Consider the following 24,506-nt stretch of genomic DNA (forward strand, 5'->3'; position numbering starts at 1 on the left):
TATCTTAAATCTTAGGTATTAGACACAATCAATAAAAAAAGGTTTCATCTCATTAAAATGTTATAAGGTAAAAAATAAGAAAATACAAAAATAATTTTTTATTTTGTATTATAAATTAAAATATAATTTACAATTAAAAATCATTCATTACAATTTTTAATTTTAATATGATTTTTAGTATGAATACAACTTATATTTTATTTATTATAAATGTTTTTATCCATAAATAAATATTTATTTCATGTAAAATTTAAATTCTTATTATGAAATAAATATTAAATTAATTATAAGGTCTCTAAATTATTTAACTTTTGATTAAATTCCTAGAAAAATGTAATTCAATGATATTGTTAATTTTATTTATTTCATTTTTTAATTCTAAACCCTAAACCCTAAACTCAATCAATAAATAAGTTATAAAAAGGATTTTATTTATTAATAGTACATATTAATAATTTTACAATATAGTCTCAAATGAAATCTCAATCACAAGTCTTAACCTGGGTCGCATCGTATCCGTTAACTGTACTTCAATCTTACGGCTGAGACGCTCCATCAAGGTATGCAAATTGCAGTGCAAGGGATTGGCGAAAGAGAGGGGAAAGAGAGGGGCGGCATTGTTATTTTACTATTTAAAGGAGACCAGAGATGAACTCTGAGCAACAAAGAAATTGCTCTCAGCATCACTCTTCTCTCTCTCTCTCTCTCACCCAATAACCTTTCTCTCATCATCCTCTTTTTCCTTCGCTCTGCAACTAGGTTGTTCTCTACTTCTTCGGTCACCCCTCAACGCTCCCCGCTTTTGCTTACGGTGAAACGCTCTCAACTGTTGCCGTTTTGCTCAGCTAGGGTTTCACTCCAACTGACGATCTCTCAACCTAGCTCGTTGACTCCTCCTCCTCCTATTTGAATTGCTGCTCCAAATTCACCCTTCCAAAGCTGCGGGTCCCTCTGAATATTAGGAACTACTTCGAGTTTCCTTCATCACGTTGCTTTCAGTTAGTAGCTGGTAATTTGATTTGGGGTTTGGGCTCCATTTGAAATTAGCCTCCGTGGTGGAAGCTTTGTAACTTCCTTCTAGTTACATGTTTCTGTTGTTATTGTCATGGTTTTAATTGTTAAAGTTAATGAAAAGGTGCTTTGGATTTCTCACAGTGATTGAGTTTGTGTCGTTGATTTTTTATGCCGTTCCCCTTTTGTACTACTAGGGTTTCAAGTAGTGAAGATTATCGTGCTGGATTTTGGTTTGTTTCGTGAATTACTACCGTGTGATCTTTAAGAGTAATAGTGAACTGGACTACGCCGTTAGGTTTGGTTGAGGAACTGAGGATTTTGGTTAGTTGAATAGTTGAACATGATGATAGCGAAGAGTAGGCTACCTGGGGGTTATTTTGGGAATGGAATAGATACTGTTGGTGAATCTGAGGGGTCTGGTAGTTCGGGACGGATTGACACTGAAATTACTGTTTCTGAAAATTCAAGTATCCCTGCGAGGAAATGCATTAGTTTGAATTCGAGTCGCCGTGATGCTTTTGATACCCCGATGCAAGTTGTTCCCTTGTCAAATATGTCGCATTCTCATAGGAAAGATCTGGTACAAAGGTTGAGGTCTGAGCTTGAGCAGATTCGGATGCTTCAGAAGAAAATTGAATTGCAGAGGGCTAATGGTGTTGCCATGTCCTCCTCTAGTGATATTCTTAGTTGTAGTAATGGCAATAATGGGCATGGAGTGGAAAGGGATAAAAAGCTGTCAATGTCTAGTTCTGCACCAGGGAATAAGATGAAATCGTCAGGTAATAAGAACCAGAAGCCCCGTGGATGGAACCGCGGTTCTTCTGGGAAGTTTGAGTCTGCGGTGCGAACTGCTTCACCCACCACTGCGAATACTATGTTGATGAAAGATTGTGAGGTGCTGTTGAAACGGTTGATGACTCACCAGTATGGTTGGGTTTTCAACACCCCTGTAGATGTTGTGAAGTTGAATCTTCCGGATTATTTCAGTATTATTAAACGTCCAATGGATTTGGGAAAAGTAAAAAGTAAGATATGTGCAGGAGCATATGCTGGTCCACTGGAATTTGCTGATGATGTAAGGCTTACATTTTCAAATGCAATGACCTATAATCCGCCGGGGAATGATGTCCATCTCATGGCTGATACTCTCAGTAAATTTTTTGAGTTGAGATGGAAAACAATTGAGAAGAAACTGCCAAGAAATGATGTTCTGCCATTACCTGCAAAGCCAGACAATTGTGAAGGTGTAAAACCTAGAAGACCAGCGCCTCCTTCAAAGAAGAGGAAAATTGCCTCTTTGCCCCCTCAACCTGAAGTTATGCCACCTGCAAAGAAGGTTATGTCAGATCAAGAGAAGCATGATCTAGGTCGAGAATTGGAGTCTCTGCTGGGAGAAATGCCTATGCATATAATTGATTTCTTAAAAGAGCATAGTTCGAATGGTAGAGAATGTGGAGAGGATGAGATTGAGATTGATATCGATGATCTCAGTGATGATACCCTGTTCACGTTACGGAAGCTTTTGGATGACTTTTTACAAGAGAAGCAAAAGAACAAAGCAAAAGTTGAAGCTTGTGAAATAGAGGTACTTGCTTTCTACCTAACCCTTTGATAAATTTTAGCTATTATCATGTTGTGTGGAATTATACACATCTCCTTCTCCATGATGAGATGTCAGTCTTACACCTAATTTGACTTCTGGATATCTGTTTTCTGTTGCAGGTGTTGAATGATTCTGGACCAAGCAATTCCTCTTTGCAACCATTTAAAGGTGGTGTCTGTGTGACATGCACACAAGTCTAAACATATACTGCACGCAAGTCTGAACATATACTCTATGCTTTTGCATTTAAATTTAATTTTGTTCTACTTGTATAGGTAATGACCCAGCTGATGAAGAAGTGGATATTGGTGGAAATGAGCCCCCTGTGTCTAGTTATCCTCATGTGGAGATTGCGAAGGATGCAACTTACCGAATGAACAAATCCCTAAGCCCAGGCAGCTTCAATGGTAAGTAAGGTTAAATTTCCCTACGACGATCTTGAAAAATTTGAGTAATTTGTGACTGTGATTCCTTTTTTTGTGAATATTGTTATTACAGGAATAGGATAGATTTGGTACATGATATTGGGAACAATCTTATTGTTTAATTAAGTTTTCACCCTAAATATAGCGAATTTCCCATAAGGCTTTTGAGCCACTTGAGAAAAATAAAGAGAAAATATATTTTAGAGAGCTTGTACAAGTCTCACTTAGATTTTCATATTTATATAGAAATTGTAGATTAATATGAGATACAATGGAGGATAGATAAGAGTAGAAAAAAGTAAAGACACCTCTAGGACCCGAGGTACAACAACTTTTATTAAAGCCTATTCTAACCCTCTATTCCAAGCCTCTTCTAACACCTTCCTTCAAGTTAGAGCAGACAAAATGTATGTACCAAGCTTAAAACAAATAAATTCAATCCAAAATCTTCTTAAAGATATTTGTTAATACATCTACAAGTTGATCTTTGGATTTGAAGTACAAATTTCCTTGGACAACAACTTTTCTCGAATAAAGTGATAGTCAATTTTTGGGTTTGGTTGTCTCATGGAACACAATATTAGAAGCAACGTGGAGAGATGTTTGATTATCACAATACATCTTCATTTTCTCAATCTCACAATTTTGGTTCTTGGAGTTGTTTTACCCACATAAGTTCACAAGTGAGAGACACTATTGCCCTGTATTCAACTTAAGTAGTTGATTGGGGCAACTTCATTTTATTTTTTGCTTTTCTAGGAAATAATATTTCCTCTAATGAAAACACAATATCTTGTAGTAGAGCGATTGTCCATAGGAGATCTTACTCAATCAACATCACATAACATACATTTTCCTGGAGCTACCTTAGAATACAAATGACAACATTCCAAGGATCAATTATGAGTTTGCATGAACTGACTAATAACACCAACTGCAAAAGATAGACCAAGTATAGTAATAGTAAGATAAATAAGTTTTCCAACATGTATTCTATTTTTCTCTAGGTCTGAGAAAGATTTACATGTTCTACCATTAATTTTTGATTTGGATTCATAAGACTATCCATTGATCCTATAGTCGATCATAACCATCTCTTATAGGATATCTAGGGCTTATTTCCTTGGAGAAATAACAATACTGTTCTTTTGATTAGGCTAGCCCAAAATGAGACATCTAAAATCCTTGGTAAAAAAATGATTGTACAATTAACTTGTGAGTTTCAATTTGCGGTGGTGGTGTTCATCTGAGTTCCAATATGCGATGGTGCTTTGTTTTGTCTTTTGTTGCAAGGTTTTCTTTTTAAGTGGGAAGATTAGGGTGCATTTGCTCTTTTCTTTCTAAGGGAAAACATGGTGCAAACACTTTTAGTTTTTTTTTTTTTTTTTAAATTGGGGTGCATCTACAAGTTGGGGGAAATGTATAATTGGGAACTTTTTTAATTGGGGAAATTGCAGATTTGGGGAATTTTGTAATTGGGATTTTTTCTAATTTGGCAGATTGGAGCAGTAGATATAAGCAGATTGTGAACATTTTTTTTTCGATTGAATTTTGTTTTTAATTTAAAAATATTTCATTTTTTAAATTCATGGTCTTTTAAGGTATGTCTAGGAATGGATCAAATTCATTACTAAATGTAGTTATTTTAGTATTGTGGTCTTGTTTGTTTTAACTACTTTGATTGATTATATTATTGAAATATTTTCTTCATGTGAAGTAAACTCTTTACGAGTTTATGAAGCTCCCATGAGTCTACGCACTCGATTTTGATAACCTTGATCATGACTTCCTAAATAGAAGACATAGGAAAAAAAAGAAAAAAAAGGGAGAAGTCAACCCATGCTAGTTAAGAAATTTTTAAATAGGATGTGGGGCCAATCCATGTGCAACTAATTGGAGAAGAGGATGATATTGTTAGAGGAAATGCCCTAGAAAATTGACATTTTTTCCATTTCTAGTTATTTAATTTCTATGACTTTAACAACTTAGCTTTCGTAATATTTGTATGAACTTATTTATTTGGGATACTTAGAAGTTATATAATTCTCATTCATTACTAAATGTAGTTATTTTAGTGTTGTGGTCTTGTTTGTTTTAACTACTTTGATTGATTATATTATTGAAATATTTTCTTCATGTGAAGTAAACTCTTTACAAGTTTATGAAGCTCCCATGAGTCTACATACTCGATTTTGATAACCTTGATCATGACTTCCTAAATAGAAGACTTAGGAAATAAAAGAAAAAAAGGGAGAAGTCAACCCATGCTAGTTAAGAAATTTTTAAATAGGATGTGGGTTACGAGTATAATGAGTTCCTTTTCAGATAGCATTGAGTCAACTTGAGTCATCATTATTAGGGGTTATGGTATTTCGAGTGATGATTGGGAAGGACTTGATGGAGAAGACTCACCTTAGAGCATTGGATTAGTCATTTGGGTCTTGTGTAGGTAGGTATTAAGAGGCGGTGATGATGGTTTAAGTGGATTTTGGATGGGATTTAGGTGGTCAAGAGTGGGAGGAACAAAGGATTGAATTAATGGCATATGTAAGACTTATTGGATTGGATGAACTCACTGTATAGGAGGGAAGAAAGGAGTTCGTTAAAAAAGTGACACTAATAGACATGTAGTACCTCTTGGTTTTAGGAGAGAAACATCAATACCCTTTTTAAAGGATTAGTCATTTGGGTCTTGTGTAGGTAGGTATTAAGAGGCGGTGATGATGGTTTAAGTGGATTTTGGATGGGATTTAGGTGGTCAAGAGTGGGAGGAACAAAGGATTGAATTAATGGCATATGTAAGACTTATTGGATTGGATGAACTCACTGTATAGGAGGGAAGAAAGGAGTTCGTTAAAAAAGTGACAGTAATAGACATGTAGTACCTCTTGGTTTTAGGAGAGAAACATCAATACCCTTTTTAAAGACATGCTTGATGGCATTGGAAGAGAGTTTATCCAAACCTAGAGACATTATGAACTAAACATACAAAACCAAAAGCACGTGAAAAAGGGGTTAATTTGGAAATAAAATGGAATTATGAACTTAGTTGTCAAGAGAAGAAGGCATTCTATTGATAAGAAAGCAATAATTGAGTATGGCATCCTGATTTAGATTGTTTAGGAAAAAGATCTAATATGTTTTCCTAGTGGACATGACTCACATAAGGCTTGAAGTCTAGCAAGTTTCAGAACCATTTTCTTTATTTTTGACAAGTGAGGATGACCTAAAAGATCATGTAAAAGCTTATAGGGGTGCAAAACAAGACATTCTAAAGTAGTATAATAAGCCTTTGGATCCATGGCTTTTGTCGATCAATTGACTCGTACCATGTTCTTGTATAACTAAAGAATTGACATAAAAGGTTACAAAACAATTTAATGACTTGAATTTACTTAAAGAAATAAGATTGAAGGGATATGCACGAACAAGGAGAACATATTTTAAGTTTAAGGAAGGAGAAAGAGAAACTTGACCAATTCCTTGAGAAACAACTAGATTCAATGGCTAAGGTTGTGAGATGAGGAGTTTTAGGAAAAGAAAGGGAAGAGAACAAAGAGGTTTTACAAGAACTATGATTGGAAGCACTTGAGTCAATTATCCTTGGTTTTTGACTTTCCATAAATTGTGAAATGCGAACTCTTGACAACTGGGATTTATTGATGATTGTGCTAGGCTATTGTATTCAACCTTAAATATTCTTGATAACAACCACAGATTTTGAGATATTGATAGTCTGTTCAAGAAAGCCATGGAGAGAGTAGCAATTTTTTTGACCCATTTTTTTTACAATACATGCATAGAGGACATCGTCTACCACCAGGTCCTCTTCTAATGCCACAACCTCCTTTTCCATGTGTAGAGACCATGATAGAGGATTTAGTAGATACTTGAAAATTTCTATCTTTAAGAGTTGGAACACATGGAAAATCTGGATTCATTGCATGAAGGATCATGACAATATATAACTTGTCCAACTTCTTAATTTTTTCTAGGCTACCAACTTTTAAGAACATCTTCAATTATTCAAAATCAGATTGACCTTCAGCAATAAAAGACATCATATCATGATTTGTCTATTTGATATATGCTAGCTTGTGGGTAGAATCATAGACCTGCTGAATGTCATTTGCAAAAAGTACTTTGTGCCTTCTTCCGAAAGGCTATCCATGTTTTGAAAATTTCAAGGGTTTCCAGTAATATCTTTTTCCTAGTGATCATGAAACCCTTGACCAAGAAATCAAAGTTCACTAGATACCTCATTCATGTTTAAAAGGTAAATTAATGAGTCTATATAAAATAAATCAATATGCCCAAAATTGGGGTGTCTACTAAAGAAGTTTACTTATTTGGCCACAAGCCACCATTTATTCAAATGAAACACATACCAAATTAAACTAAGTAAATACTAAGTCTTCAAGTCTCCTCTCTCACAATGAAGTCACCCCTATTCCCTGAAACGATACTTTTAATCTTGTTGCATAAAACAAGTTTCAAAAAGGAGTTTAGGAGCACTATTTGTTCTTCATTGTGCAGTAGTTGGAGAGCTCAACCAAGGGATCTACTAAATAAATTCAAGTATAAACTATCCACTTCATTACAATAAAAGAAAATAAGCAACTTTGTAACCCAACATCCATACTCAAAAGCATTTAATTGTAGAGATTAGTGTTATCAATATCAGATAACGGAAAATATCGGAGACCCTACAAAACCTTTATCAAGTTATAACAGAAATCATAATGGGTTACGACGGAAACATTGTGGAACCAAACTAATAATAATATTATGTTTAGAATATTACCAGGTTACTATGTTGTGTATAGAATATTACAAGGTTAACTAATAATATTTTAATTGGGCCGGGTATGACATGGCCCAATTTAAATTAGGGTTTTTTTTGAAGTTATTAAGACAACAATTGGTTGCTATTAGATTAGCATTATAGCATTTTAATTGGTCAGCTGTATGGATTATTGTTCATATTTTAATTGGGCCATGTATTATGTGGCCCAATTCATTTTAGGTCAGTTATGTTATTGTTAGGGTTCCTTATTCACACACAACATCACTGTGTGCTGACACTGTCCACTCTCATTGGACCTTGCGCCGCCGCAACAAGCCTCATTCTTTTTTCCTTTTTTTGTTTTCTCCGTTCATCGTTAGCATCCCGTGATGCGTGATGCAAAAAGCGGCTGCCATGAAAAACCTGCATTGGCACCACCATGTTATGGTGGTGACCAGAAAATCTGCCACCGCTTTCTGCCATGGTGACGCTATAATGGATTATTGATAACATTGGTACAAATGATCCAATTATTTTCAGAATCATGAGTTTACTCTTTGGTTTGTGAAACTGGTGTGTCTTTGATTCACTTAGGTCCATGAACTCATTTTCACATTTCCTCATTTTGATCGAGATTCCATGCATAAACATGTTTAATAATCATATGCCTTTTGCATCTTTGGTGAAGGTATTTTGTATGCCATCCCAGATGTTATGCTCCCTTTTCATCCCCGATAGTGGTATCTTGTAACAAAGATCTTATGCCATCCTTCTTTCTAGGAGGTAACAACTTAATCAACAATCTTAAACTTCTCTGGTGATTAACATTGGGGCTTTCAAACCCCTATTACTTATAAATAAGCTCAATTAGAAAACCAACCTTCAATAATATTTGAAATAGACACGTGGGTCACCCTAAAAGTCCTTAGATTTCTAGTCAAAACTGAAAGTAAATCACATTCCCAAGAAATCATTTAATCAATATGGTTGACATCCCATATTGTCCATAAATATGGCCAAATAGTAGCCAACTGGTTGACATCCCATATTGTCCATAAATATGGCCAAATAGTAGCCAACTAGTTGACATCCCTTACAAAATGTTTTTTCAAAGTTGAGTTAGGTTTGAAATGACATTTCTAAAATTGTAGAAGAGGGTATCCTAGATCCACTAATAGGCCTACCGACCTTGTTATCTATGTACGTAGCCCAACAGTGTTGGACATGGGGTGTGTATTGGGAAAAATCCAAGTTTCACATTAGCTACTTAAAAAGTGGACTTTAAGCCTAACTCAACCTTATAAAACTAACTTATAAGGTGAGGTTTGCACCTACTTATATACTATGAAATGTCCTTATCTCTAGTTGATGTCAACACCCCCAACCATCGAGACCTGCCAACTCGTACATGAGACTATATATTATGGGTCCGATTGCGGTCCGATAACGGGTGATCTGATAAGTCTAACAAATTCTTGCTAGAATAGGTTCTAAATGATTCTGATACCATATTAAAATAAAATAAAAAGAATATAAAAATCCTTTGTGTATATTGAACACATAGGATTATGTTTATACAGAAAAAGAAACATACAAAAATATGGGCTAAGCCCATTACATAGATAAAAATATCTAATCATATCTATAATATCTCATAATATATAATAATATTTAACAGCTAGAGATGGAGCCTGAAAAAAAAATATAAGTTGGGATAATTTTCACCTTATAAATTTGTTTTGTGGTGTTGGTTTAGGTCTGATATTAAAGCTAATATTCTAGTGACTTTTGTTGGGTTTATCCTTTCACCCATTATAGGACCCCGTGATTGGACCCCCACTCAAAATGTCAAGTTCTTGACATGAGACAATGTGTTGAATATCTTACATAGTCTACAAACATGGACCAACATAGTATGAACTTTGAGGGCAAACTTCATCTTATAAGTTGGATTTGCAGGTTCAGCACATTTTAAAAGAAAACATACTTGTTAGATTAAATAGTCTTAAATAGAATTTATTGTAAAGGTACTGTGTGCTTTGTACTGCACCTAGTTCCTAAATGTATCTTTTCAATTTCTCTTCTCTTCCCTTTCATATATTATATCTGATGTATCTAAAGCTAATATAAATGAGATCCTGAGAGGGAAATGTACTCTCTAAATTTCTAATTTCTTTGTATTATTCTTAAGTATACCAATTAGGTTACTCATCCCCAAAGTTTCTTATGAAAATCCCTTTACTAATCACATCCCAAAAAATGCTTACCATGGAAGTTTAGAAGGGAGGTTGTTATACTCAATGTTAACTATGTTGCTCTTGATGGAGATATCTCATTTGAATAGCATTTTTGTTTTAAATAAGGAAATGCTTCTTAACCTCATGAATAGTTCTTTGTGGGTAGTACACACTGCGACATTGTTGTTTGAGGTCCAAAATATTTTCTTTGAGTAACGTGCTTACTTTCATTTTTGATGTTTAATTGAAAATTTTATGTTAATATAATGTGTGCATTGCAGATACAGACTCTGATAGTTCTTCTGACAGTGAATCTGATGATGAAAAGTCAAGTCCAGCAAATGCAGCTAAGGTTTAGTTTTGATTATTAAATGAAAAAGTTTATTTTTATTTAGTTATCTCTGTTTTTATTGTTTTATTGCTGGTGTTGGCAAAGATCTTGTGTATGTTTTTTTTATTAATACATGATATAGTTATTAATTTTAAATTGTTCTTCAGGAACCTGAAAATCTGGGTTCAGAAGCTCAGTTGTGTGAAAAGACCAGGGCTGCTGCTACTCTTGAAAGAAATCGTGAGTAATTGTGTTTGTTTGTCTTTTTGCGTAATTCAAAGTTGATATAGCATGCACTACAATATGAAGAAGAGGATCTATTTTTGCAACTAAAACTTGGTTCTTCCCTCATTCCTTGTCTTGTGTTTCTCTTGTATGGTTTGCTTATTCCACAATATCGTTTTCTGTATATTCTGAGTTGGATATTCAATAGTCAGTGTCGTACATACTGATAAGTAAAATGTTCCTGTTACTTTTATCATATATTGTAATTATTATGATTTATGGTCTTATTTTCATGTACCAATGATTTGATGTGAAACCATCTTTGGTTCCTATTGATTCATTTCAGACTTGGACTAGGGACTTGATTTTCTGTACTTTAATATTATTATTGATTAAGTTTTGTCCATATTGCTGTACTGACTGACTCTGACCTTTTATTTCTTACACAGAATCTCTTAGTGGGTTAGATCAGCTTGAGGATAATTCTCAGTTTAAGCCAAGTTCTTTTGATTCTGATTGCCATCAAGATGGTAAGAGTGTATAGATTTTTAAAGATATTGTTTTACTGTTATGTAGGATAGTTACACTGATAATCTTGGCGTTGCTATAGGGGACAGTGCTCCAACTGAGAGACAGGTCTCCCCTGATAAACTTTACCGAGCTGCTGTATTGAAGAATCGATTTCTTGATACCATCTTGAAAGCTCGAGAAAAGACACTGACACAGGTAAGATAAATCACATTTTTGAGCTCCATAGAGGTCTTCCTTCAGATCATTGTTGAATTTGTATTTAATTGGGCCAGGGTGAAAAGGGAGACCCTGAGAAATTGCGCCTGGAAAGGGAAAAACTTGAGATGGAGCAAAGAAAAGGTGATTTGGGTGTCATGCTTGTGTAAACAAGAGTCACGTGCCTAAACTGACTGTTTAATAACTAACCCTGTCTGTTGATCCAACTCATTATCGAGCAGAAAAGGCTAGGCTGCAAGCAGAAGCAAAAGCAGCTGAAGATGCTAGAAAGCAAGCAGAAGCAGAAGCTGCTGCAGAAGCCAGACGAAAAAGGGAGCTTGAGAGAGAAGCTGCTCGGCAAGCACTGCTCCAGGTAAATAACATAATCTCTCACCAAAATCATGTTTTTTTCTGCTTGTTTTGTCTTGATTTTATGGGGTAGCATGCATTTGTGCAGATGGAAAAGACTGTTGAAATCAATGAAAATTCTCGGCTTCTCGAAGATTTGGAAATGCTTAGAGCTGTACCCGCTGAGCAATTGCCAAGTTCTGTGGATGAAACGAGTCCTGATCACTCTCAGGATGGTCTGGGTAGTTTCAAATTTGGGAGTAGCAATCCCTTGGAACAACTAGGATTATACATCAAAGCGGACGATGAAGATGAGGAAGGTGAGCCACCATGCATTCCAAATCCTGTACATGATGTGGAAGAGGGAGAGATTGATTAAAAGTTATGCACATATCCTATGATGAATTGAGGATCAAGTATACTTAATCTTGATCCCAAAATAGTTCCCAAATTATTAAAGTTCTCGTAAGCCTTTATATGGTACGTGGGGCAGCATATTTTCTTATGGAAGCATTCTGCTTCTTGAAGGGGGAAATATGAATTCAGTTTTGGGCTGTCATGGCAGTAAAGGAGCAGTTTGAACCGAAACTACGCTAATAAGTTTGGGGCTGTTTGTATACATCAATCTTGTCGTTTACCCCATATTGGCTGATGGCTAGAGGCTAGAGCATGGCGTCCTTTCGTATAGTAGGTTATGTTGTACAAAAGATAGGCCTTCGAATCTGTGAACATACATTGTTGTATCTCCACCTTTTTAGTACTCCCTGTTTGTATTTGCGTCTGGCTATTCCTTTATTAACTTAGTTTTGGTTAAAATTTTAAAGGCAGTTTCATCTTCAGAACATTATAAACGTTTTGGTCATCTTACTGTGTGATCCGTTGTTTTTTTTTGTTCATTACGGGCGAAACCTTTTTGTATATAGTTGCAAAACTATCTTATTGCTTCCTATTTATACGATTTTATAAAAAAAAGTTGAAAGTAAAATCTCATTTTCAGAAATTCCAATTGTCTTTTTAATGCTAGATATTTTTTTATACGCTTTTTACCCCCTCAATATTGCGTGGAGCGCCTATCTTTCAACACCGCTATATTGTCACTCTTCAGTCTCCAACAAGATTTTGTAACGGAATCACTTTTTGTCCTCTTCATATGAGGATGTATCAACACTCTTAACAAACGTCCAACTCCTTGGACTACAAAGTTGATCGATGTTTTATTATTCAATATCCATTAAACATAATTCTGCAACTAAAACTTTACTTTCAAATTCATGATTTTTCATTAAAATCTTGTATTTCAACCTTCTCTCGAGAAGAGGAGCTCTATATTGATGGTAGGGTGGGGGACTTTAGATACGGCTCACAATTTCCAACTGCATCAATCACTAACTGCATCAATCACTAACTTGAAGGTTTTTAATTCTTCTTGCTAGGAAGATGAGACCTAGAAAACTATTGAAGAGCTTCGTCTTTTTCTAGAGTTGCGTTGTGATCCTTCTCGTCTTGAGGTCTCTCAGTCTTAGGTGGATGTCGAATGGGAGATACCTGTAGAAGACACTCCGACACTCAAGTCAGCAAAAAGGGTATTCGACACTGAAAAATCATTCTTAAAAAATCCAGAAATCATTTTTGAAAAGGGTAAAGCTGCTTTTCAATGATTGAAGAGGTGTAGAGAGAAGTGCGGTGAGGTGGAGGAAGAAATACCCAAACTTAATTCAACGTGTTCGGAATCCATGTTCCAATATGACATTCAATGGATAAAAGTATTGTCCAAAAGCTTTTTCATTTTCTTATATTTTAAAATATATTTTTACACAGTACAACAAATTACGCTCTTATCTATACAAGTGATATTTATTCTTTCTTATCTATATTTTCCTCATCTTTTTTCTAACATGACTATTGTTCGTATAAGTAGTGGAAACGGGCTTTTACATTTTGTTCATAAACGAGAAATATGTCCCACATCTCTCGAGTTCTCTCCAAGAACTCATCTTAGAACCTCTCCAAATTTACAAAACAATCCTTTAAGCTAACTTCTGAACCCTAACCCCCTAAAGTAACCTAAGAACATCTAAAAATTTATTTTTTAGTAAACTATTGAGAGAATTCACTTTCTTCTTTTTTGTCGGTCGGTCGGTTCTACTGTTCTTCAACTCCTTCGCTTGTTTCTCATCTTTCCTTCTTACATCGGTTCCCGATCTTCTCGCAAATACCGAATGGGGGGTACCTACAGAAGGCACTTCGACGCTCAAGTCAGTAAAAAGGTTCGACACTCGATTGTCAGAGTACTGTAGATAATGACGTACATGTTTCTTGAAATGTGCATTATTTATATTACTTGTGGTGGACTTTCCTTATTGGACCAAGTTAAGGAGTTAGACCGTGTTTAGGGTCGAATTACCTAGCTCTTAATCGCGGATTAGCTTTTCTGACCTTGATTGAGCGTAATTGGACTTGAGCTATCGGTTGATCCGACGGACGTGTGTCTCGACTACATTCGATCGGCTCGATATTGGGGTCCGAGACATTATATCGGTCGTGCGACCCTCACCGGTACACTTGCCCCCTAGGCTCGATGATGGTTAATCCGAAGAGGCTTACGAGGGTGATGTGTCGGTTGGGCTTTGGGGTTTGGAATGACGATTGGAGTTCTCAATGCTTGACGCGACGTCAGGCGACGATTAACATGACCCACATTGATGAGGGTTTTTCGGGCGGTAGCTGACGAGGATCATTGAATTGAAAAGATCTAACAAAAATCGAGATGGTTGTGACACTTTGCCTCCCGAGACCCTTGGGGTTATAAATAATGGTCCCAACAGTGTCGAGAGGAGAAGTCGACCAAGCATTGGGATTTTATGGTGCCTCTCGGCTCGTACCGGATGTCAAACTTTGAAAGCTCAACCGACCACCCTATCTTTTGTCCTGCAAGGTCGGGCTTAAATAAAATTTTAAAATTGGGATAGTTGGTTCTTACCGTGATGGAGTGCTTCTGGAAGTATGAGCGCATATGCCTGGCCATCAAGATTAGCGCGAGGGCTACCTTCTCAATCATCTGGTACCCTGTCTCAGCTGAGTGACTAACGAAGTGTATTGATCATTCTTCATTCTCCACCTCTTGAACCAGCGCTGCACTGACCGCTTCCTCAGAGATCGCTAGGTACACCACAATAGGTTGGTCATGTCTCGGCTTCTGAATGTCTGCTGGAGATGACAAGAAGTTCTTCAACTGTTGGAACACTTCTCGTCCCAGCTGAACTTAGACGCCTTGTGATGTAGTTGCACCATCGACTTGGTCCTCTCAGCCAACCGAGGGACGAACCTAGAGAGGGCGATGAGACGTCCCATCAGTTGCTGGACCTCCTTTACATTTTGGGGACTTCGCATCTCAGCAATCGTCCGACACTTTTCTAGGTTGGCCTCGATCTCCCAATGGGTTAGCATGAATCCCAGGAATTTTCCTTTCTCAACCTCGAACGTGCACTTCTCGGGGTTGAGTCTCATGTTCGCATGAGGGCTTCGAAGACCTCTTCCAGGTCTTTGACGTGCTACTCGAAAGAGTCAAACTTTACCACGATATCGTCCATGTACACCTCTATGCACCGGTCGATATCCATGAACCACTGGTAGGTCGCCCCAACATTCTTTAGTCCGAACGATATTACCCTGTAGTAGTAGTTGGCATCATCTGTCACAAAGATGGTTTTCTCCTTGTGCCAAGGGTGCATGCTGATCTGGTTGTACCCAAAGTAAGCATCTCGAAAACTGATACGAGTCCTTTGGGCAGGCCCTGTTCAGGTACGTGTAATCCACACACATTCTCCATTTGTCGTTCGATTTGGTGACCATTACTACGTTGGCCAACCATGTCGTGTACCGGGCTTCACAAATGAAGTCGGCTGCGAGGAGCTTCTCGAGTCTTCCTTGATTGCGATCCTCTTCTCGTCACCATGGTTTCTCTTCTTCTACACGATTGGGCGTGTTTTCCTTGAACACTGAAAGCTTGTGGGTCATGATATCCGGGTTCACCCCCCGCATATCAGATGTCGTCCATGCGAAAATGTCTACATTCATCTTCAGCATGGCTTGCATCAACTCGGTTACTATGGCCGTGCTGACACATGCACTGTGCTCTTCGTCCAGAAGGGGCACTCGGCGTAGCTCCTCCCTGGCCTCCAGCTTGTCTTCAGTCGTTCAGGGATGTATTGATGTGATTCCACTAGCCATATAGAGAAAGGTTCTTGACCTTCTTAGGAATCACCTTGAGTTGGACATTATATAGACACTTTTCTTAGAGTTGGATCATTTGTTCTAAGACAAGAACTCACCAAAAACTAGTACCAAATCCCAAACTCATTTGGATGAACCAATTTTAGTCAAATTGAACCAAAAAAGAGGAGAAACTAAAAGGAACCGAACAGAATTGAAATTAAAAGGCAAGAACAGAACATAGGTGCTGGAAAAACAGAAAAACCGAACCAAAAAACTCAAGAACACAAGACAACATGAACAATTGAAAGAGAAGAAAGGAAGGAGAAGAGAGTGCTCATGAAGATGGAAGAATGTTGGATGATCTCGCCACTAAAAGTGTGGAATGCTCCTAGATAAGAGTGATGCCGCCACTTGAGGACTCCATTGATCCATCAAGATAAGACTAGAGAAGAAGGCTCCAAAAGCTCTCCAAAGTTCACTCAAAATTTGAGTAGAGTTTTCTTAGATTAATTCCAATCTGAATTTTACAAAGAGAGCACCTCTATTTATAGCCTAAGGTGCTGAAAATGCAAGCTAAACAATTTCAAAATTCCCTCCCAAAACATTCTAGAATCGGCGCCTATTCCATGCATGAGGAAGGTGTGACTCTTTCCTTCACTTTGGCACCTCCTATTCTACTCCTACACCTATCTACTAATACACCCCGTTAAAGTTCCTAACTAAAGCCTAAAAGATGCTAAAACAAAAGAGGTTTCTAATGTTTCCCTCTAAGCATCTTCAACTAAAGAAATTACAAAAAGAGAAAATAAATGTCCTCTAACTCCCAAAGCTTTGAACATGCTTCTTGTAATCCTTTGAGGTGGACTTTGACCTCCATGGGCGTCTTCTATTTGTGCCTCCACCTTGTCTTGATCTTGTTGATTGGCCTCCATGTCCTCTTGAGCTTGATCTCCATCATACTCCCCGAGTTGGAGAGAATTCGACCACGAATTCTGGAGACCTACAGAAAAAGGAGTTAGATCGCTGGCATTAAAAGTATGACTACCTAAGAATGTATCAGGCATATCTAACTCATAAGCATTGTCATTAATCCTCTTGAGGACTTGGAAAGGTCCATCCCCTCGAGGCATTAGTTTGGACTTCCTTTGAGTAGGAAAACAATCCTTCCTCAAGTGAAGCCAAACCCAATCGCCCTCATCAAACAACAATGCTTTTCTCCTTTTATTGGCAAGTTCAGCATACTTGCCAACCTTCTTCTCAATTCTCTTCTTGATGTCTTTATGCAAAGTTTTCACAAAAGAAGCCTTTTCATCCCCATCTTTGCACAAGACATCTCCAAGAAGGGGAATAGGAAGAAGATCAAGAGGTGTTAGGGGATTAAACCCATAGACTACCTCAAAAGGAGAATGAGAGGTGGTAGAATTTACTACTCGGTTATATGCAAACTCAACATGGGATAGTAAATTCTCCCACACTCTAGGATTCCCCGAAATAAAGCATCTCAATAATTGTCCCAAAGTTCTATTCACCACCTCAGTTTGACCATCAGTTTGTGGGTGGCAAGTGGTAGAAAATAAAAGCTTAGTTCCAAGCTTGCCCCACAAGGTCTTCCAAAAGTGACTCAAGAACTTAGGATCTCTATCGGACACTATAGACCTAGGAATCCCATGCAAGCGAACCACTTCTTGGAAGAAGAGGTTTGTAATGTGGCATGCATCATCCACTTTGTGGCAAGGAATAAAGTGAGCCATCTTTGAAAAACGATCCACTACCACAAAAATGGAGTCCTTTCCCTTTGATGTCTTGGGTAAGCCTAAGATGAAATCCATAGATATATCTACCCAAGGCATTGAAGGGATAGGAAGAGGAGTATAAAGACCATGGGGATGCATTTTAGACTTAGCTTTGCGGCAAGCTATGCATTTATCACACAAACTATGAACATGTTTATGCATATGTGGCCAAAAGAAATGTTCATGCAACACATCCAAAGTTTTAGCAACCCCAAAATGTCCCATTAAACCCCCCTCATGAGCTTCTCTAACAAGAGATAATCTAATAGAGCTTTGGGGAACACAAAGACGTTTTCCTTTAAAAAGAAAGCCATCTTGAATAAAAAAGTCTTTGTGTCCTCCTTTAAGACACTCTTGATAGATGGGAGAAAAATCAAGGTCATCATGATAAAGTTCCTTAATGTGATCAAAACCAAGATATTGAGAGGTTAAAAGATTTAGCAAGGTGTATCTTCTAGAAAGAGCATCCGCCATAATATTTATTTTGCCTTGCTTGTGTTTGATCACATAAGGAAATTGCTCAATGAATTCCACCCACTTAGCATGCCTCTTGTTAAGTTTGTTTTGGCTTTTCAAATATTTAAGAGATTCATGATCACTATGTATCACAAACTCTTTGGGAAAAAGATAGTGTTGCCAAGTAAACAAAGCCCTAACAAGTGCATATAATTCCTTATCATAGGTGGAATAGTTGAGATGACATCCCTTCAATTTCTCACTAAAATAGGCTATGGGGTGACCCTCTTGAAGGAGAACAGCCCCAATACCTATGCTTGAAGCATCACACTCAATCTCAAATGTCTTAGTGAAATTAGGAAGGGCCAAGATGGGAGCATTAGTCAATTTTTCTTTCAAAGTGTCAAAAGCATTTTGTTGTGCTTCTCCCCAATGAAAGACCACATCCTTTTTCACTATGTCATTGAGTGGTGCGGCAATGGTACCAAAGTTTGGGACAAATCTTCTATAGAAAGAAGCAAGCCCATGAAAACTTCGGACCTCATTCAAAGATTTCGGTGTAGGCCAATTTTGAATGGCCACCACCTTTGTTTTGTCCACATGGACCCCTTTACAACTCACAACAAACCCTAGGAGTTCTATATGATCAAGAGCAAACATACATTTAGCAAGGTTAGCATACAAATGTTCCTTCCTAAGGGTTTCTAAAACTTGCCTAACATGCAACCTATGGTCATTCAAAGATAAGCTATAAATGAGAATGTCATCAAAGTAAACCACAACAAACTTACCAATGAAAGGTCTAAGAACATGATGCATGAGGCGCATGAAGGTACTTGGTGCATTAGTTAAACCAAAAGGCATAACTAACCACTCATATAAACCAAAGTTGGTCTTAAAAGCCGTCTTCCATTCATCACCCGGTTTGATACGGATTTGATTGTAGCCGCTTTTAAGATCAATCTTTGAAAAGATTTTAGAACCATGTAATTCATCCAACAAATCATCTAGTCTAGGTATGGGATGCCTATACTTAATGGTTATGTTATTTATGGCCCTACAATCCGAACACATTCGCCATGTGCCATCCTTTTTTGGCACTAAGATGATAGGCATAGCACAAGGACTCATGCTATCTTGCACCCACCCTTTCTCAACCAAAGCCTCAACTTGTTGGCGAATTTCCTTGGTTTCACTTGGATTGGTCCTATATGCTGGACGATTTGGTAAAGAAGAGCCCGGTATCAAATCAATTTGGTGCTCAATCCCTCTCAAAGGTGGAAGTCCATTTGGAGGATCTTGAAACACATCTTGGAACTCTTCTACCAAATTTTCCAAGCAATGAGGACTATCAACAAGTGATTCTACTCTAAGAGTTCTAGGGATGGCTAAAAAAAGAGGATGATGAGCCACTATTTCCCTTTCAATGTCACGCCTAGACACAAGGAGTGTAGGCTTAGATCTCTTATCTTTTTTATGTTTTTTATCTTTTTCACTCTCCCTCTTTTTCTTCATGATAACTTGGTCCTCATGGACTTCTCTTGGAGAGAGAGACTTTAAAGTAACCTTGTGACCATGGAATTCAAAAGATAGTTTGTTGGTAAAGCCATCATGTAAAACTTTTCTATCAAATTGCCAAGGTCTTCCCAAAAGAACATGAGTGGCTTCCATGGGCACAACATCACATAATACCTCATCTTTGTATTTTCCAATGGAGAAATGGATGAGGACTTGTTTATTAACAATTATTTCTCCTACCTCACTAAGCCATTGTAATTTGTAGGGCATTGTATGAGAGATAGTAGGCAATCCAAGCTTGTCTACCACTCTTGTACTAGCCACATTTGCACAACTACCCCCATCCACTATCAAGGAACAAATGTTGTTTTAAATAAGACATCTTGTATGGAAAATATTTTCCCTTTGACTTTCATCAAAAGGTTGTGAAACTTGTCCAAGAAGTCTTCTCACAACTAACAAGTCCCCTTCAAGTGGACATTCGCTCTCTTCCTCACTAGATGTATGAGAATGCAATGAATGCTTAGGAGAATCCGAATCATGCTCACTAACTACAATGCCCTCATGCATGTACATACTTCGTTTGGAAGGACAATTTGCAGCAATATGACCATAACCCATACATTTAAAGCATTTAGTATTAGAAGTTCTAGTGGGAGACTTAGGTCTAGAAGTAGATGGCTTAGATTCCTTGGGTTTGAAAGAAGAATCTTTGGAAGGATGTTTAGAAAAAGAAGTTTTGTTTCTCCAAGACTTGGAGTAGTATCCATCATTGGAAGCATTTTTAAAAGAGTTTTTCTTAGCAAGTTGGGCTTCCACCTTCATTGCAAGATGAACTAAAGAGCCCAATGATGAATACTCTTGTAACTCAACAATGTCTTGAATATCCTTCCTAAGACCACTCACAAACCTAGCAACCATGGCTTCTTCACTTTCTTCTAATTCAATTTTAAGCACAAGCGTCTCAAGCTCCTTATAATATTCATCCACATTTAGCGTGCCTTGTTGAAACCGTTGGAGTCTCAACATGAGGTCTTTCCTAAAATGTGGGGGCACAAACCTAGCGCGCATATGATCCTTCAAAGAGTTCCAAGAGTCCACGGGAGGACCCTTGTGATAGATAATGTCCTTTACAATTCCATGCCACCATTTCATGGCATAATCACTAAACTCTAGGGTGGCTAGCTTGAGCTTATGCTCATCTTGGATCTCATGGATCTCAAAAATTTGTTCACACTTAGCCTCCCAATTTAAATATACATTTGGATCACTAGAACCATTAAAACAAGGTAGCTTGACCGAAGGAAGCTTGGACTTTGCATCATGATAGAAGCCATTGTCGTAGTGAATTCTTTCCCCTTGGTGATGATGTCTTTGTCCATGGACTTGGGGTGGAGTTCTCCTTCTCCTATGCTCATCTTCACGGCCAACATCATTGGAAGAAGCTCTTGTTGAAGGTCTATGATGCTCATCATGAATGGAAGGAGATGGTCTAGCTTGTTGCACCTCCATCTTTTGCAATTTCTCCTCCAACCGTCTAATGGTTCTTTGAGCTTCATGTAATTCACCAAGGATTGAAGCTTTGGAAGGAGAATTCTGCTTGTAGGATGCATCACTTGAAAATCCAGCCATGTGTAATTAAAAACAGCAAACACACAAAAACAGCAAACAAGTTAAAAATTAGCAAAAAACAGTGAGCTTTGGCAATGAAACTGCCGAAGTGAAATGAGGCTGAAAAAAAGAGATCACTCTCAAAGAAATAATGTTCTTGCACCAATCTTATCTTGAGGCCTTGGAATCCTCAAATGAAATATGTCAAAGCAAGCACACCAATCTCAAGAGCAACCACCACAAAACCAATGAAACAATAAAGACAAACAAGAAAAGGTATAAGCAAAGAAAGGTAATTGCAAAAGGAATACTATATGTAAGACAAACTCAAAGAGTAAAGAATGAAAGACAATCAAGAAAATAAAGAACTCAATGAGAAAGTAGGCACACAAAAGAATACTTAAGGAAAAGCACTAGAGTAGATGAAGAAAACAAAAATTTAACTACTGGAAATTTTTTTTGTAATGCAAACTGTGCTTGATATTCACTGATTTAACTGGAATGATGTAGAGCGAACTGGATTATGAAATTTAAACCACAGAAACTTCAAGATGTTAACTCAATAACGGCACTGGAATCAATTAAAAACAGTAAGCCAATTGAGAGAAATAAATTTTTCAAAATCGCTGCCAGATTACCGTATTTTTTTCGGCAGAAATGTACACTTTTTTTATTTTATTTATCATTTTTTGTGTACTTCGTATTTTTGAATGATTCTTTTTTCTATTCTTTTCTAACACTTTGAATATCTCAAATCCAGAATTTCAGAATTTTCCAGTGAGTAAATCAATTGCAATAAGGAAAAACAGTAAGCACTTTTTTTCAGAAACAGAGGAATCCTTTTAAGAATGAAAAACAGAATTATGAACTAGCAAAGACATAATAGAAAATTATGTATTGGAACTTGTATAGGTCTAGAATACAAGTATGAACTCAATTCTAAAAAGAAAAAATGCACAAAGGATCAATATCAATTCAGAAAATTATATGACACCAAAGCAAGAAACAATCAAAGCAATAAAAGTACTACTAGAAGTAATGACAATTATGGAATAACATGACTAAGACAAAACTTGACATGATTACAAAATTAAAAGACACATCACAAATTTTAACAACAAGTGAAAGGAAGCTTAAGGTAAACTCTAGGAAGGATAATGCCATTCCAAAAGAGCAACCATACTCATAAGAATTATGAGTGCCATAAACCTTTTTCACAAGCACTTGGTGTAAAAGAAAAACAACAAGAATACTCAAGTAAAATTCTAAAATAGAAACTTAAATTGCAAGAAATTAAAGAGCTCTTGAATTTAAAGTGCACACAACTCAACAATTAAACAAGAAGAACCTAAGACTCATGATACCACATGATGTGATTCCACTAGCCATATAGAGAAAGGTTCTTGACCTTCTTAGGAATCACCTTGAGTTGGACATTATAGAGGCACTTTTCTTAGAGTTGGATCATTTGTTCTAAGACAAGAACTCACCAAAAACTAGTACCAAATCCCAAACTCATTTGGATGAACCAATTTTAGTCAAATTGAACCAAAAAAGAGGAGAAACTAAAAGGAACCGAACAGAATTGAAATTAAAAGGCAAGAACAGAACATAGGTGCTGGAAAAACAGAAAAACCGAACCAAAAAACTCAAGAACACAAGACAACATGAACAATTGAAAGAGAAGAAAGGAAGGAGAAGAGAGTGCTCATGAAGATGGAAGAATGTTGGATGATCTCGTCACTAGAAGTGTGAATGCTCCTAGATAAGAGTGATGCCGCCACTTGAGGACTCCATTGATCCATCAAGATAAGACTAGAGAAGAAGGCTCTAAAAGCTCTCCAAAGTTCACTCAAAATTTGAGTAGAGTTTTCTTAGATTAATTCCAATCTCAATTTTACAAAGAGAGCACCTCTATTTATAGCCTAAGGTGCTGAAAATGCAAGCTAAACAATTTCAAAATTCCCTCCCAAAACATTCTAGAACCGGCGCCTATTCCATGCATGAGGAAGGTGTGACTCTTTCCTTCACTTTGGCACCTCCTATTCTACTCCTACACCTATCTACTAATATACCCCGTTAAAGTTCCTAACTAAAGCCTAAAAGATGCTAAAACAAAAGAGGTTTCTAATGTTTTCCTCTAAGCATCTTCAACTAAAGAAATTACAAAAAGAGAAAATAAATGTCCTCTAGCTCCCAAAACTTTGAACATGCTTCTTGTAATCCTTTGAGGTGGACTTTGACCTCCATGGGCGTCTTCTATTTGTGCCTCCACCTCGTCTTGATCTTGTTGATTGGCCTCCATGTCCTCTTGAGCTTGATCTCCATCATGTATGCTCCGTGGGTGTAGGTTGGTCTTCCTTGCGAGGAGATTTTTGTCCTCGAGGGGTGTTGCGCTTAGGAGATCATTCTTTGCGTAATGTCCACCCTAAGACTCTCTACATAACATTCTAGAGCAACCTTCTGGTCAACATGCACCGTGTTAAAAAAAACTAAAGTTTTGTGGTTTGCATTCATTTTTTTATGTTTTTTTTTCTTTTTGTTATTTTTTTCATCCAGTCTCCTTTTTCACAGTTCTTTCAAAATTTTCTTCCGTACATATTTCCCCTATGGAAGTTAAAGTAACTATCCATCAAACCACGTTTCAATTCAAAGTTTTATTTCACTCATTATTTTCAAATAAATATAATACGCGTCTTTCAAACAATTTCTTTCAAATTCAATATTGGATTTTTTTTAATTTTAAATTTAAATAATTATAAAATGACAAAATAACTAAAATAAAATAATAAAATGAAATATTAATATAAGAATAAAGTAAAAATAAAATTGTGTAGAATAAAAAATAATTACAATAAAAATTCTTCTTTATATATGTATAGAAAAATATACATGGTATAGAAAAATATATAGATAAGTTATAATATAATTAAACAACTTCTATTAACTACTACCGGAATTGCTACTAGTTGTTTGAAAAAAAAAATTATTTTCATGCATGTTTATAATTAGAAATAGTTGATTGTATAATTAACTACTTCCAATATGTTCTACACTTACATTAAATATAAGATAGAAAATACAAAGTACCGAGAAGAAAAAATATTTATGAGTTAGGCCAACGGTTAAAAAAATATATTTATTGGAGGCCAAACTAATTCTATTATTTAAAGATTAAATAGAGTGCTTATCACTTTATTTAACAATTATTGTTTATA

General features: G+C 36.6%; 1 protein-coding gene across 2 annotated transcripts; it reads left to right on the forward strand.

Moving 5' to 3' along the window:
* Positions 1 to 521: 521 nt before the first annotated feature.
* Positions 522 to 12,557, forward strand: GTE8 (global transcription factor group E8). 2 transcript variants are annotated; one of them, XM_068632542.2, is made up of 11 exons: positions 594 to 1,009; positions 1,209 to 2,599; positions 2,737 to 2,785; positions 2,893 to 3,024; positions 10,347 to 10,417; positions 10,564 to 10,636; positions 11,071 to 11,151; positions 11,232 to 11,347; positions 11,425 to 11,491; positions 11,590 to 11,720; positions 11,805 to 12,557. In XM_068632542.2, exons 2-11 carry the CDS (start codon positions 1,355 to 1,357, stop codon positions 12,072 to 12,074), a joined length of 2,235 nt encoding a protein of 744 aa, XP_068488643.2. In that variant the 5' UTR covers positions 594 to 1,009; positions 1,209 to 1,354; the 3' UTR covers positions 12,075 to 12,557. The 2 variants fall into 2 exon arrangements, with proteins under 2 accessions (XP_068488642.2, XP_068488643.2); XM_068632541.2 differs by having other exon boundaries at positions 522 to 2,599.
* Positions 12,558 to 24,506: the final 11,949 nt, after the last annotated feature.

This window comes from Phaseolus vulgaris, chromosome 8 (genome assembly GCF_051622355.1).
Source record: "Phaseolus vulgaris cultivar YP4 chromosome 8, ASM5162235v1, whole genome shotgun sequence".
Lineage (NCBI taxonomy): Eukaryota > Viridiplantae > Streptophyta > Magnoliopsida > Fabales > Fabaceae > Phaseolus > Phaseolus vulgaris.